The 13,459-nt window shown below is 53.3% G+C and overlaps 1 protein-coding gene across 5 annotated transcripts in view; it reads left to right on the top strand.

Moving 5' to 3' along the window:
• The window catches only part of LOC122571622 (AF4/FMR2 family member lilli-like), a 35,299-nt gene extending 22,969 nt beyond the window's left edge, over window positions 1–12,330 (top strand). For 4 of the 5 annotated variants that reach the window (XM_043735611.1, XM_043735608.1, XM_043735612.1 and 1 more), the window contains exons 4-9: window positions 3,366–3,508; window positions 3,586–3,915; window positions 8,143–8,318; window positions 10,083–10,345; window positions 10,676–10,929; window positions 11,010–12,330. In XM_043735611.1, coding sequence (XP_043591546.1) covers window positions 3,366–3,508; window positions 3,586–3,915; window positions 8,143–8,318; window positions 10,083–10,345; window positions 10,676–10,929; window positions 11,010–11,413 — 1,570 coding nt within the window. In that variant the 3' untranslated portion in view covers window positions 11,414–12,330. Of the gene's footprint in view, window positions 1–3,365; window positions 3,509–3,585; window positions 3,916–8,142; window positions 8,319–8,817; window positions 8,907–10,082; window positions 10,346–10,675; window positions 10,930–11,009 lie in introns of all 5 variants that reach the window. The other variant, XM_043735610.1, reaches the window with a different exon arrangement.
• Window positions 12,331–13,459: the final 1,129 nt, after the last annotated feature.

Here is a 13,459-nt window from a genome sequence, read left to right as displayed (position 1 = left end):
AGATCAGGTATATAAGAGACCAGGAGAAGCGGTCGGCGGTCGGCGGTCGGCGGTCGGCGGTCGGCGGTCGCAGGATCGGTGGTCGATCGGGAAGCGCGAAACGGTGGTGGGGAGTTGAAAAGAACGCGCGAGAGAGCGTTAATCGAGGGCGGGAGCGAGGTATCGCGAGAGGGGAGGCGAACGAACGTTGAAAAGAAACGAAGGAAGGGAGAGATTCACGGAAGGGGAAATCCTGACCACGTTCGAGGACCTGGAACGCCATTCGCCTCGTACGTTTCCCGTAAGTACGCGTTGTCCGTTTCTGTTCGGCGAAAGAATCGTCGAACGAGATTGCGTTCGGTTCTCGCGTCCGAGTTTAGTCGCCGGAGTATAGCGAGAGGCAAGGAGACGAAGATCAAGAAGGGCAGAAGAAGACGGAACGAGTCGCGAACGAGCAAAGGCTCTAGGTCCTTACGGGCAATCACGCGAACGACGTTATGCAGTGAGTGTTTTCGATAAACGTTACCTCTTCCTTGGTTCTCGTTTAGCTGTTCGTTTCCTCTCGAGAGATCGCGGCGCCGACCAGGCAAAATCGAGGGACAAAAACGTTCGATGTCGAAATCGTGGCATATGTCGCTCTGCCAGCCTATCGGCGATGTTCGTCTCGCGGTGATTCTCTTTTTCCGTGTTCGCTCGGGTTCTCGTCCTCGTCCTCTTGGTTCCTTTGGCGCTCTTCGTCTTTGTCCTATCCTTTCAGCCGCGTGACTCGTTTTCCTCGCAAAAATAGTCCTGCCACGTTCCACGTTGCTTCTCGTTTTAGCGCACTGCGATGTAACCCCTTCCCTCCTTCGGAGTTGTATCGTTCGAGCGACGTTTCGTTTTTATCGGTGCTTCGTAGCGGACGCGAAACGAAAACAAAGTAAACGGGGAACCGATAACGGTTGCGAAAATATTGCTCGTAAATAAACGGCGAGTCTCGACTTTGGGTGGAGAGGAAGGTGGCCGTCGCGGGCCGGGCGCGCGGCACGGTACGACTACGTAGGGAAACGGGATTTTCTTTTGCGACTCGAACGTCGAAACGTTTTTCCAGACTGGCACGCTAGTCGTTACTAACGCGGCCGATTCGTCTCGAAGATAATCGCGTTTGCGATATATCGCGGTATCATGGTACACCGTAGTACGGTCCACGGCACGAAGCTCCCATCGGCGGAGTTTAGCGGACCTCGGATCTCTTCCCACCACGAGACGCGGCGCGCTATCGTGAGAAGCGGCAGGGCTTATCGGCTCGGTGGATTCAGATAGCGATCCGGTAACAGGGGCTATAACCCTGTCGCTACCGACCTTCTAGATTGAGTTTCGCGATATCTGCATTCTTCGCGACCCGACCGAAATATCTCCTTTCCTTTCGCTTTTCTCTCGCTTTGACGGTGCGCTCGGAGAGAAAGAGTGGATCTATCGTGATCCGTTGGAACTTTGAACGGCCGGAGAATCGCGGGAATTGGAGGAAAGAGCGCGGGGAGAGAGTCTCTCGAGATGGTACTTGGAAGAAATCCGATCGCCCGGTTATTAAAGGTTCCGGGGACGTGGCTTGGTACGCGTCGCCTCGCGGTTTCGATTTCCGATTAGGTTGCGTGTCGGGTCACCGTTGGTCAACTAAATAGAATTTTCTTCGAACCCGCGTTCCGAATCGTCCGATCCGGTGATCCGTCTATCGATGCGTGTAACGTCTTATATAAATATACCGCGGAGATAAATTCGATCGATCCGGCTCGCGACAGAGGATCGACGCGAATTCAAGTTCGACTCGCGAAACGAAGGTACTGGGAACCTCGGATACGGACGTCGATACGGCCGAGTGGACGTCGGTGTTGCACCCAGTCGTGTCGTGGAAGTTACGAGCGCGTAACACGTGCCGCGAGCAAGTATCCTTTCCTTTCTCGTTCACCCTTGTCCACGTCCGTCGACTCGAAGCGGCACGAGGAAGCTGGCAGACACCTGGTTAATGAGAGAAAAGTGCCGTGGACGACGACCAAGACAGGGAAGTGGAAACGCGATTCCAGGTGAAACGTTCGAGACGCGAGCAACCGTGACGAGAAACGACGACGCGTATCGAATTGTCCGTGTTCTCTCTCTCTCTCTCCCTCTCTCTCTCTCTTTACGTATTTTCATCGAACGCAGCTCGACCTTTCTCGTGTTTATTCGCGCTCGCCTCGGGACTCGTCGTTGGATGATTTTCGTTTTCGCATTCGCAAACGGCAACGATATATTGGTCCGAAGGACGAGGTTGTTCGGTTATCGATGTTTCCTTTACCGCGAATACCGTTGCTCGAGCCAGTTTTGCTGGAAATCGTTCCGGGAGAATACGCGAATCGTCCGATGAGCACGTACCGATCGAGCGGTACGTGTCGGACGAGTCGTGAGAAAACGCCAAGGTCACGCGTTTCTCGGTTTGCTTTGTGTCGTTCGATCGACGACGTGTCCGCCAGCGTTCGACGCGTTGCCCCGATCCGCGATAAAGATACGCGATAAAGAACGCGATCGAGCGCGAAGATCGAGCTCGGACACAGAGACGTACGTGTGTGACGTTGAATTCGACGTTATTGTTGGAAATCGTGACGGTTCGAGCATCGCGAGACACGTGCCATTCGCGTTGCGCAACGGCTACGCGAACCGGAACTCTTTCGCCTGGTCTGTTTCGCGAGTAGCCGAACTGCGTTTATCGTTCTCGCAGGAAAAGTAACGACGGCGACGACAACGACGACAACGACGGCAACGTCGACGACGACGACGGCAACGGCGACGACGACGACAACGACAACGACGAAGACAACGACAACGACAACGACGACGACAAGGATCTTCCGTAAGCGGCCTGGCATTTGGGAAACACTTTGGAAGGCGCCTCGTGCCTCGCGTCGTACGGTTTTCCGTCGTACGGTCGTCAAAACTCAGGTAGACGTAAGGGGGTCGTGACGCTAATGGTAACGGTAGCGTTAATAGCCACCGTAATGGTAATGGTAATGGAGTAGTTGTGTTCCGGGTAGTGGTTAGTCGGAAAAGAACATCGAAAAACGTCCTGCCTTGGCACGCGCCCGCATTTACAGCCCGATGGATCGGAGAACGGTTCTTCGGTTTCCGGTCTCCCGCGAAACATTAGCGAGCCCGTGTCGCCGAGGTTTCCTTTTTTGCTTTCCGTCGTTCATGACTTTCGTTCGCCCCCTTTCCTCTTTCGAATTTCCTCTTTGCCTCGACCCGATCGTAAATCAAATCGGATCGCATGAATTCCCAAGGGCAGGGGCGTGTGCATCATCCTCGCCTGGCTGCTGCTGCTCTCCTCTCTAACATGCAGCCTGTACAATCGAGCGTGTTTCATCGTGTTGTTTCAGTCCGTTGTATCGTTCGATGAGCAGCGTGACCGGTATGGCCGCGGCCAGCGCGACAGGAACCGCTGGTGCTTACGGGCTTCCTTACATGACCGGCAGTCCCACGGAATTGACCGCCACGCCGCAGCAGTTATGGAACGCGCAAGGTAAGTTTATTGGAATTCCATGGCGAACGAAGAGCGAGCGAGGACGATTGACAGACGACCGATCTTTCGAACGGTAGGCTTAGGGACGACAGGCCTTTCCGCAATTTCCGAGGATTACGGCAGTAGCGGCAAATCGTCGGGTACGGTGACTCATCAGGCCCTGCCAGCCTTTTCACAACCGTTCTGCGGCAGGCCGAGTTTTCGAGGATACAGCCCGTCTTATTCGACGCAGCAGAACACCACCGGAGTAGGAGCCACCGTGGAACCTTCGACCTGGAGCTACGGTTCGCCTTCGAACGACACCCTGGCCACTCAATATGCCGCTCCTTCCAGGCGACAACCTGTCGTCAACTCTCCGTCGACCCCGGCGCAACATCAGCTGACAGCCACCGCCAGCCTTAGCGCAAGTAAGTACGCTTCCTCCGTCTTTTGCTCCGTTTTCTTTCCTCTCTACTATTCGTCGCGTATTTTCTCTCCCCTTTGGAACCGCGCTTTCGTCTCACCCCCTTTTCTTCCTTTCGCCCCCCATTCCCCTCTTCTTTTTTTTTTCTCCCTTTCCCTTCGTTTCCTTCGTTCCTTAAGCGCCACTTGCCAAGCGCTCGTTCGCGAACACGCTGCTCGTACGATTCCGCGCGAACAAACGGCTCGGCGTCAAACAGTATTTACGTTTACGCGTATCGTCGACTCCGCTGGCCGTCCGTGTCGCTCGAAAGACGAAAAGTGTCGCGTTACGGCTGCCCGTGGACGAGTTTCGAAAAAACGATAAATCGTCGTGGATGACGACGATTAGGGAGGAGCGCGAAGGAACAGCGACACGCACCAGCTGCATCGTGTTGCAGGCTCTCGTAAATTACGAGAAAAGGATTCGATCGGACTCGTTCGTTCCCCTCGCTGCTTACCGATTCGTCGAACGAACGTCGAGAGGCAAAGGGAAGAGAGATCGAGCGAGGGCACAGCACGAGCACGCGAGTCGTGACAAATTTTTTCGACCGCACGGCGACGTCGGTGGGCCGAAATCAAGTCCCTGCGCTGGAAAAAAAGAATATCGCGTTACAGTTTCTCTCGTTTCCCGACTTCTCCTCCGTTTCCTCCTTTCCTCTCTTGTTTTCTTCCATTCTTTCCTCTCCCTCCCCCGTCCCCCCGCCTCCCATCGTTCCGTAGTCCAAGTATTTCGTTTATACGTCGATTAAAGCGGAGTTTCGCCTCCCTTCTCGCCTCTCCTCGCGCGCGTCTCGCGTTATCTTGCGCGCAAAATACGACGAGTGGAAACGTACTTGGCGTTCGCGCGAGCGTGTACGCTCGCGCAACGAAGGGATAGGTACGGCCGATGGTACGAATTTTCGTGGTTATCTGCTCGAGACGAGACTTTTATCGGTTGCACGGGTCGCCGAGGCGTGACCGATGACTCGGTGTTCGTTTCGTCTCTGAAAACGACGACCGTGTTTTTCGGTCGCCTCTTCGCGAACGAAGAACATCGACGGGCGCGACGATTCCGCGACGCAACGACGGGGTGCGTCCGCCGCGTAGGACGTTCGCCGAGATCCGAAGCGAAGCGCAGCGCATGGTACGCGCGCTACGATCGTCGTGCTCGGTATCGAAAGAGGCGTTGATATACAGCGACCGTGACCTAGACAACAACCGCACTTCCAATCTAGTTTTGTCTATGCGCGATACAGAAGCAACGATAATAGAGTTTTATGTATCTAATCTTGTTCCGGGACCGCGAAATTTAGATAAGTTTGACGGGGAATCGCGATCGCGTTTTAGTCGGAGTCGAACTCTCTGGACGGATAGAACATGGAACGCGCGTCGTTGCTGAAGAATGCCGCAACGATCTATCGAAGGGAGAAACGATTTCCTGGGATCGCGCGGCTATTTCACGGTGACAACGAACACGCGTGCACGGTTAAGCGAGCGCGACCACCGAACGCGAAGTCGTCGATCGTTTCGGTTCGTTTGCGTTCACGCGATAAAGTGTCTTGTTTGCGATTCGAGATCGGTGTAAATCCGTGCTTTCGACGATCGTTATTTTTACGCCGCGTTATTGTAATAACGACAGTCGCCGCGATAACGTCCGCGTCGAGTGCATCACACGGCGCAATCTCGACGAAGGACTCGACCGGTTCAAAAGGCCGCGCGGATTGTTTCTTTTTATTCCGATCGACGTCGTAGATGCTTCGATTCTCGTAGACCGACGAGAGAAAAAACTCTAGCGGCTCTTTCTCGCAGCTGCGGCCCGCCTTTCGTCGTTGCGTCTCGTCGCGTCTCGTCGCGTCGGCTCGCGTTCGTTTCGAGTTTCGATCAGGTTCGTCCGTGGATCCGACAACCAACCATCGACGACTATAAGCGACGGTGGATGGCGACGTGCGTGTGCAGCGGGACGCACGCGGCTTGCATCTCGGAACGCAACCCAGGCTCTCTGTCTACGGAGAAGAAAGTCGAGTCGAAAGCTTTTTAAGTGGCGTGCGCGCGTGGTTCTTTTGGAAAGCGAGCCGGTGCGTCTGCGGTTGCGAGCGCAGCTCGTTACTTTAGCCGAAAGCCGAGGGGAACCAGGAATATGGGGCTTTTAACATACCGCGGATCTCGAGTGGTTTTGGAACGCGCGTCTGCGACGAGTCGGGTCGAGGCTCGTCCACGCGAAGGAAGAACGACGGGGCGAATCTCTACGATCGACCACGCGCCTGCTCTCGGTTTAACTTTGACTCTGCTCGCCAGACCTCGTAGCCGGTCGAGTCGCTTCGACGTGTCCTGTCCTGTTTCGTCTCTCTTTGCTCGCGCCCTCCGCCAACCTGCACTGCACGCACGTGGCCTTTTCCGTTCGAGTACGCTCGAATCGCTTCTCACTTTATCGTAACGATCTCGCGAGCTCGTGCGTTTCTCTTTTTCACCGTCCCGTTTTCGGCTTTCTCCCGTCTCTCCACACGTCTCTTCTATGCCGAATCGTACGCGCTCCTTCCTCCGCACCTTCCATCTCGCTTCCCTTTTTGCATCGATTCTCCTCGCACCGCTTTCGCGTACCTCGCGTATCGTAGTAGCGTTGTCGGTCGACGCGTACCTTGGCTTTCCGCTCCTTCACCCTCTCGATAAAAGGAGGGCTCGCAGTTGCCTGTGCCCCTTACGGCACTGCTTCGTCAAGTAATTAGACTCTGCCATTCTCATTCCCCGTCGCTTCGTCATCTTCCCTCTGTGTGTGTACGTGCGTGCATGCGTGCGTGCGTGCGTGTATGGCGTCTTGGTCATCGTTGAATATTCGGTTACGACGAAGAATATCTAGCATTTCCGTGCGGGCACACCGACGATGATCCGCTTCTTCGCTGTCTCTGTGACAACAACATCGGCCCTGCAAAGGGATAACGTTACCGACCGCTCTCTCGTACTCTTCGTTTAAACGGAATTCGCGAGAGGCGTACGTTATAATTCTCGCAAGCGTTAAAAGAGCGTCGAAAAGAAGCGTCGGTAACGCTCTATGCGTTTTTCCGCGTTTCCTCCGCCTGTCCGGCTTCTCCGTTTCTTCGCATCTCGGTATCGCGTCGTCGAGAGCGACGAGAGATCGTAAGATGATGGCAGCTGACGTCAGCTACATTTTGCTTACTAATATACGATATCCGATTGCTTCCCAGTCCCGTTTCTGCCGGATACGCGACTACCGGTACGCCGACCTTTTCGTCCTCTCCTCGTTTCGATGTCACCGTCTCGGAGAGTAACGCGAGACCGAACCACGGCCGCGGCTACCTACCTCTCTCGTCGACGTTTGTCGGTTCGTCGATAGTATCTCGTCTTTTTCTATTTTTTTTTTTTTTCTTTTTTTTTGGTAATAGCAGTGACGATCGTGGAAACGCGTATCAACGATATACCGCTGGTCGTCGTGACGTATTTAAATAGCTCGACGTAGCGGTACTCGTCGCGCGTACTCGCAACGACCGCTAGTTATTGTTATCGAGAAACACCGGAAATTCTGATAACGCCATATCCCTCGACATCCTTTGTCGCGCGTTGCTACGTTTCCTGTATCCTTCCCCGTTGTGCGTTTCGCCTTTGTTTCTCTCGTTTCGCGTCTGTTTTCCGTTCGATCAACGAGAAGAATTTCAGCGAATTTCAGCGAATTTCAGCGAATTTCAGCGAATTTCAGCGAATTTCAGCGAATTTCAGCGAATTTCAACGAGTCTCAGCGAGAGTTGCTTGGTAAATTTCTCGCTCGTGAAAGTTCCGGTCGCGCGCACGTCTGTGATAAAAGTCGAATGATTGCCTGCGAGCAATGGAAAAATACAAAAACGAAATTTTTTCGGTATCGACCATCGCCGGAGGTATTTTTCTCGAAATACTTCGTGGCTTCGGGCGTTTCGCGTTTTTAAGCACTTTCTCTGGCCAGCCATTTCGATCGTCGGACGTCGGATCGTTGGCGCGTGCACGACGGCAAGCAGCGTGCCTTCGCGTATCCCTGTCGCGTCCTTTTTTCTCCCGCTTTCCACGCGTTCAACCGTTTCGAACTGAAATCACGCCGTTTCGAAATCGCCGGTCTCTGATGGGTAAATTTCACGGAGGGAAAAACCGACCGGATGCGGAAAACACCGATGGCCGCTTACGCGCGGCACGACGAACGAAGATTCCATTTTGAAACTGTACAAATCGCACAGTGCACAACATCGAGGCGGAATACTTTACGGAGGGCCGCGAGTGTGTAAATTGCGGCGCAATTTCCACGCCGCTGTGGCGACGAGATGGTACGGGCCACTACCTGTGCAACGCGTGCGGTCTCTACCACAAGATGAACGGAATGAATCGACCCTTGGTGAAGCAGCCACGGCGATTGGTAAGGAAGAAATGGAAGAGATACGACGGCCGGCTAAGCGGTCGCGGGAACGCTAGATCGGCGAGTTTCTCGTCGAAAGCGCGAACGCGCGCTTGGCGTCGGACTCGTTGCCGTTTGCCGCTCTCTGGCGCAGCCATTTTCTCCGTTTTCATTGGAAAGGGGAGAAAGTCGGTAGCCGGGAGAGCGGTGCCGCGTACATATAGAAAACAGGAGCCTGTGTGGAAATTCGCCCGAGTCCGAAATGGGCCTACTGCGATCCATGGTTTTGCCATTCGTGTGGTAGCAAGTTGGGGATCGGGCGGTATCCGCGATTCAAGAACGGTACGCGAACAGACGCGTGCTACACAATGGTAGCGCATCGAGGACCGATGCGATACATCGTGCTCTTTCGGCTTTCCACGTCTAAGAAAAGAACGAAAGGATTGGAGGCGCTTGCTTTAGGCGCGCACGCGTACGACTAGTAGCACCCCTAACGTTTGGCATCCTGTCTCTGTTTCAGTGGCGGACCAGGGCGATTTCTACAAAGGCTTCTATGGGTATAGTGGCGCCCGTCGCGCCGTCGAGGAGAAATCGACGAACCGGCGTTTGGTAGGTGTCATCCCCCAACACACACTCACTCACTCGCTCATCTCGTTCATTTCGCCGTGCATACGTGACATCCGGCGTATATTCTTCTTTTCTCTCTTTCTCTCTCTCTCTCTTTCTTTCTTTCTTTCTTTCTTTCTTTCTCTCTGTTTCTCTGCGTCGCTCTGTGTGTCTCTCTCTCTCTCTCTTTATCTCTCTCTCTCTCTCTCTCTCTCTCTCTCTCTCTATCTCTATCTTCCTTTCTGTTTCTATCGCTCGCTCGGTCGCTGGCTATATTTATCTCTACTATTTTATTTCTCCCGTTTCGACCACCTAGTTCGCGCATACTTTTATCGTTCCGTTAATCATGCTTCATCGATAGAGAAAACCTTGTTTTGATCATTTTCATCGTCCGTTACTTCTCTTCCCATTGCTCGCTTTACTTCCGTCTTGACGCACTTCCCTCGAAGACTCGAGAGTAGAACAAACGACTTCTGTTTTGCAGCGTAGCACGCAAGTAGCAACAACTACCGGTCGAACATTTGTCGTAGCTTCGAGGTGCCACTATACCCATGGTAGAATCGCGCTCCGTTTCGAAATCCTGCGTAGCCTGATCGGACGACGTGCGCCGATTTACTTAGACGCGTGTACGCAGCGTGTCGTTCGTCGATGCGACCAAACTGCCAACAAATCACTTTGTTTGTCGACTCTCGTCATCGCTCGGTTGTCGCTCGATCGAGGTCGTCGCAGCAGCAGGCTCGCTTGATTTCGTTCGCAGAGGGTATAGCCGATTACGCTGTCTCGCGCGCGATACCGATCGCGTCGAACGGTTGGCGATCGTCGCGCACGAGTCAGCGTTCGGGCTTGATCGATCATAAGTTAAACGGTAGATGTAAGATTTCTTTCAACCTGATCGACCCGACACACCTTGCTTTCCCCTCCTTCTCCGTCTTGCTTCTTCTTTTATAAGTGTCTGTCCGCTCGCTCGTTCTTCTACTTGGACGAAAGAGAAGAGGCTCTTGCGATATCTTGTCACAACCTCTCTGCCCCGCGATTTCTCTCGTTGTCGTCGTCGTCGTCGTCGTCGTCGTTCCTCCTCTCTCGCCCCTTCTCTTTCAAGTTTTTCTCTCTTCGTGTGTCCAAGTCGTGTGCAAGTTACTTAGTTAGCACGCGTATTAACGAGATTTCGTGTGTCCGCAGTCCGCTTCGAGACGAGTGGGCACGTCGTGCAGCAATTGCCAAACGACGATGACGTCGTTATGGCGCAGGAACACGTTAGGTGAGCCCGTTTGCAACGCATGCGGGCTCTATTTCAAATTGCACGGCGTGAACAGGCCTCACGCTATGAAAAAGGACAGCATTCAAACCAGGAAGAGGAAGCCCAAGATGAAATCGACCGATGCGACGGCGATCGCCGGCACCGTAGCATCCTGTACAGGCAACGGTGAGGTGGTTCTCGAGGGGTACGTTATCGGATAAACGGATTTTTATACAACACATTTATCAATAAGCGTCGAACGATTCGTTATCGTTAAACTCGATCCGAGTGCTACGACTATTCCTGGTCGAAGATTCTACTCGTACACCTCGTTAAATACGAGGCTAAAGCCGAATCAACGCTGTTTCACCTTGGGCCATGGAAGAGCAGCGTAGATTCGGCTCCAGAAAGTCGCACTCGCGAACTCGAATGGCTAACTGGGTACGTCTCGTAGTTCGGATCGACGCTCCCAACGATCGTCCACCATAGTCTCCGTCTTTGTTCTGATACTTGGGTCTATTTGTGCTGTTAACAGAGATACGCGCGGCTTCGTCCCTGGGCCCGGTGATATCGTGCCTATGCCAGTTGGACGCGGACTTCGTATGATGGCACCGCGAGTCGAGTCCACGCGCTCCGGAACGTCCACCACGATAGAGTGCGTTTCCGCGAGCCACGGCACCTCTGCTCGTCACAACGGAAACACCAGCATCACCACCGCCAGCAGCAACAACAACAACAATAATAACAACAACAATAACAACAACAACAACAACGTAAAATTGGAGCCAGGTACGTGTATCTCGTTCGTGTCGTTGTACTACGCCGCGCTGTTCGCAGATTTTGTTCATCACGTTGCAATGTTTGCGCAGGCACGTACGGAGAACTGAGGATGAACCACGCCGCAGTGCCTCAGGTGAGCTACGCCAGCAACCTGTACGGCAGTCCCCAGTCCGCCAGCCGAATCGTCTCTTATCAGTCGGAAATGTATTACGATATGATCGCATCGCAGCAACAACAGCCGCAGCAGCAGCAACAGCAGCATCAACATCAGCAACTGCTCGAGACCCACTCGCCGAAGGTCGAGTGCCCGTCACCTCCTTGCGCGAATCGATCGCCGGTCATGATATCCGCGAGTCATTCACCCGATCATCATCAACTCGCCTCCCCGCATATTGTAACGCTTGGCAATTCGTCCCCCAACACGGCGGCCACTAAAATTATCCTGGACAACGGTCACCTGGATAGACCGACCGTTGTCTCGATATCGTCGTAAAGTCCGTTCGTCGGCCAACGTTCGACGCTGACGCGTCTCCAGCGTGGCCGCGAGAGACCGACGAGGACCTATCGTAATTTCGAAGGAGGTGCGAGAAAGGAGGAAAAGAGGGGGACGACGTTTGTTTGATGAACGGGCACGAGAGACGAACGTTTATCGCGGTTCGCGAGTCGAACAAGAGAGGAACGGAAGGAAACGAAAACGAAAAGGAAATGTCTTTCGTCGTTTCCTTTCGTTCCAGCTGTTCTTTTGTTGGTGTGTGCGCTGTTCGAGCAGCAACCAACAACGGTAGAGTCGACAAGAATGCGTAAACGAATCGTTCGATTCGTTGAAAGGAGGAGGTGGTCGCGTAGCGCGAGTCTAGTTACTTGTACCCTTCATAGACCCGTTATAATCCTGAGATAGGTGAAAGGAGTGAAAAATCGGAGTACGTTCCGATCGCAACGTTACGCGTACGTAGAAAGAAGTAAGGAAGGATTTTGCTGAATATATGTTGTTCGAAAAGATTGTTTTGAGAGAATGGCCGTTGGAAACTATGCGTGTAAATAGGAAATACATGTTATGAGAAAGTAATAAGCGTAGATTCGAAGCGCGAGCTGTGCGCGTCGAATCGAAAGCATTGGAAAACTAAAAATAATCGTTATCTATTGCGATCTAATTGTAGCATCGCGTCACCTTGCGGCGTTCAACTCGTTCAAATGCACTACGACGTATACGTATATATAATATGTATATCACGATACGATGCAGAAAATTGTAATTTTATAATGCGCTACGATAATGTAATTATGTCGACGACTGAATATCGACGATCAGCGACTAAAGGTCGCACGTTATGTTTTAACATGTTGGTATATTTTCAAAATGTGCTGTATCGAATCGGTTATTTTTAAATAAAAAGGGATATTTAAATCGGAGCGACGAAATTGTACGAGACGGCTGAGACCGGCCGGTCCCTGGAAAACGTAGAACGCACGCAAGCTGAGGAAGGAGGAAGAAGCACGCGGCAGCGACGAGTACTCGAATGGCACCGTCGCGTCGACCAGCTGGCGAAGAGAAGTCGGTGAACGTGCAGGAAAAACTTCATCCCTGTGTATTTTTGGCGATAACGGCCGCGATATCTCGACTAATCTCGGTTAAAGGTTGGGACGAGAGAGCGAAAGCGAGCGAGAGGCAACGGCGGCGGTGGCGGCGGCGTGGCTCTGCCTCATTGGCGTAACCGGTGGGAAACGGAGCGTATTCCGGGTATTCCGCGTATTCCGGGTGAACGACGGGAGCCCGTGGTAGATGGCCGGTGAATGGGAACTATCGAGATAGGTGGACGAAGGGGATCGAGGCCGTGCGATGTTTGCTCCCGAGGGGATAAGTTGGACGCGTTAGGTCGTGTTCGGATTTACGCGGTGTCCGCGCCCCACGGCACCAATCTTACGACCGTGTCTCACCTGAGCGAGTCCCTTATCGCAGGAATCCCGTGTGTGCTCTGCAAGTATGACGACACCCTCTGTTCTCGACTCGAGCTCTCGGCCTCTTCTCCCGCTGTTTTCAACGATAACGCGACGTACGAGTGCTCTCTCTCTCTCTCTCTCTCTCTCTGTCTCTCTCTCTGTCTCTCTGTCTCTCTTAACGCACGGTGCGTTTTTTAGCTTCTTTCCGTATACGCGTACGTTCACGTATCTCGTTCATCGGGAAGAGACGTGGACGATGATCCGGTGCGACTCGTGAAGTCTGTTGCCTGCGACGAAAGGAGCGATAAATCGTTCTTCTTCTCTCCCTCCCGTCAGCTGCCTTTCCTTTTCCTCTGCGCTGCCGCGTAGCCCGTTTCTCGCCGGGAAAGGATTTCGAAAGGAAGCGAAAGGGCGGAGGGAGAAAGATGGAAATGCGAAAAGGGGAGGACCCGTTGCAGCGGGACCAAGATGGCGGCGAGCGAAAAGGGAGGCTAAAAGGCGATCGATGCGACGAGTCGAGGGAAAGCGCGAGGGAACGAGCCGAGCTCTCGTCTAATCGTGTTCGGTCAATATTTAACGCGTTCGCGTTAACGTTGGCGGT

This window comes from Bombus pyrosoma, linkage group LG10 (assembly GCF_014825855.1).
Source record: "Bombus pyrosoma isolate SC7728 linkage group LG10, ASM1482585v1, whole genome shotgun sequence".
Classification (NCBI taxonomy): Eukaryota; Metazoa; Arthropoda; class Insecta; order Hymenoptera; family Apidae; genus Bombus; species Bombus pyrosoma.
This window is presented reverse-complemented; position numbering and strand designations above follow the sequence as displayed.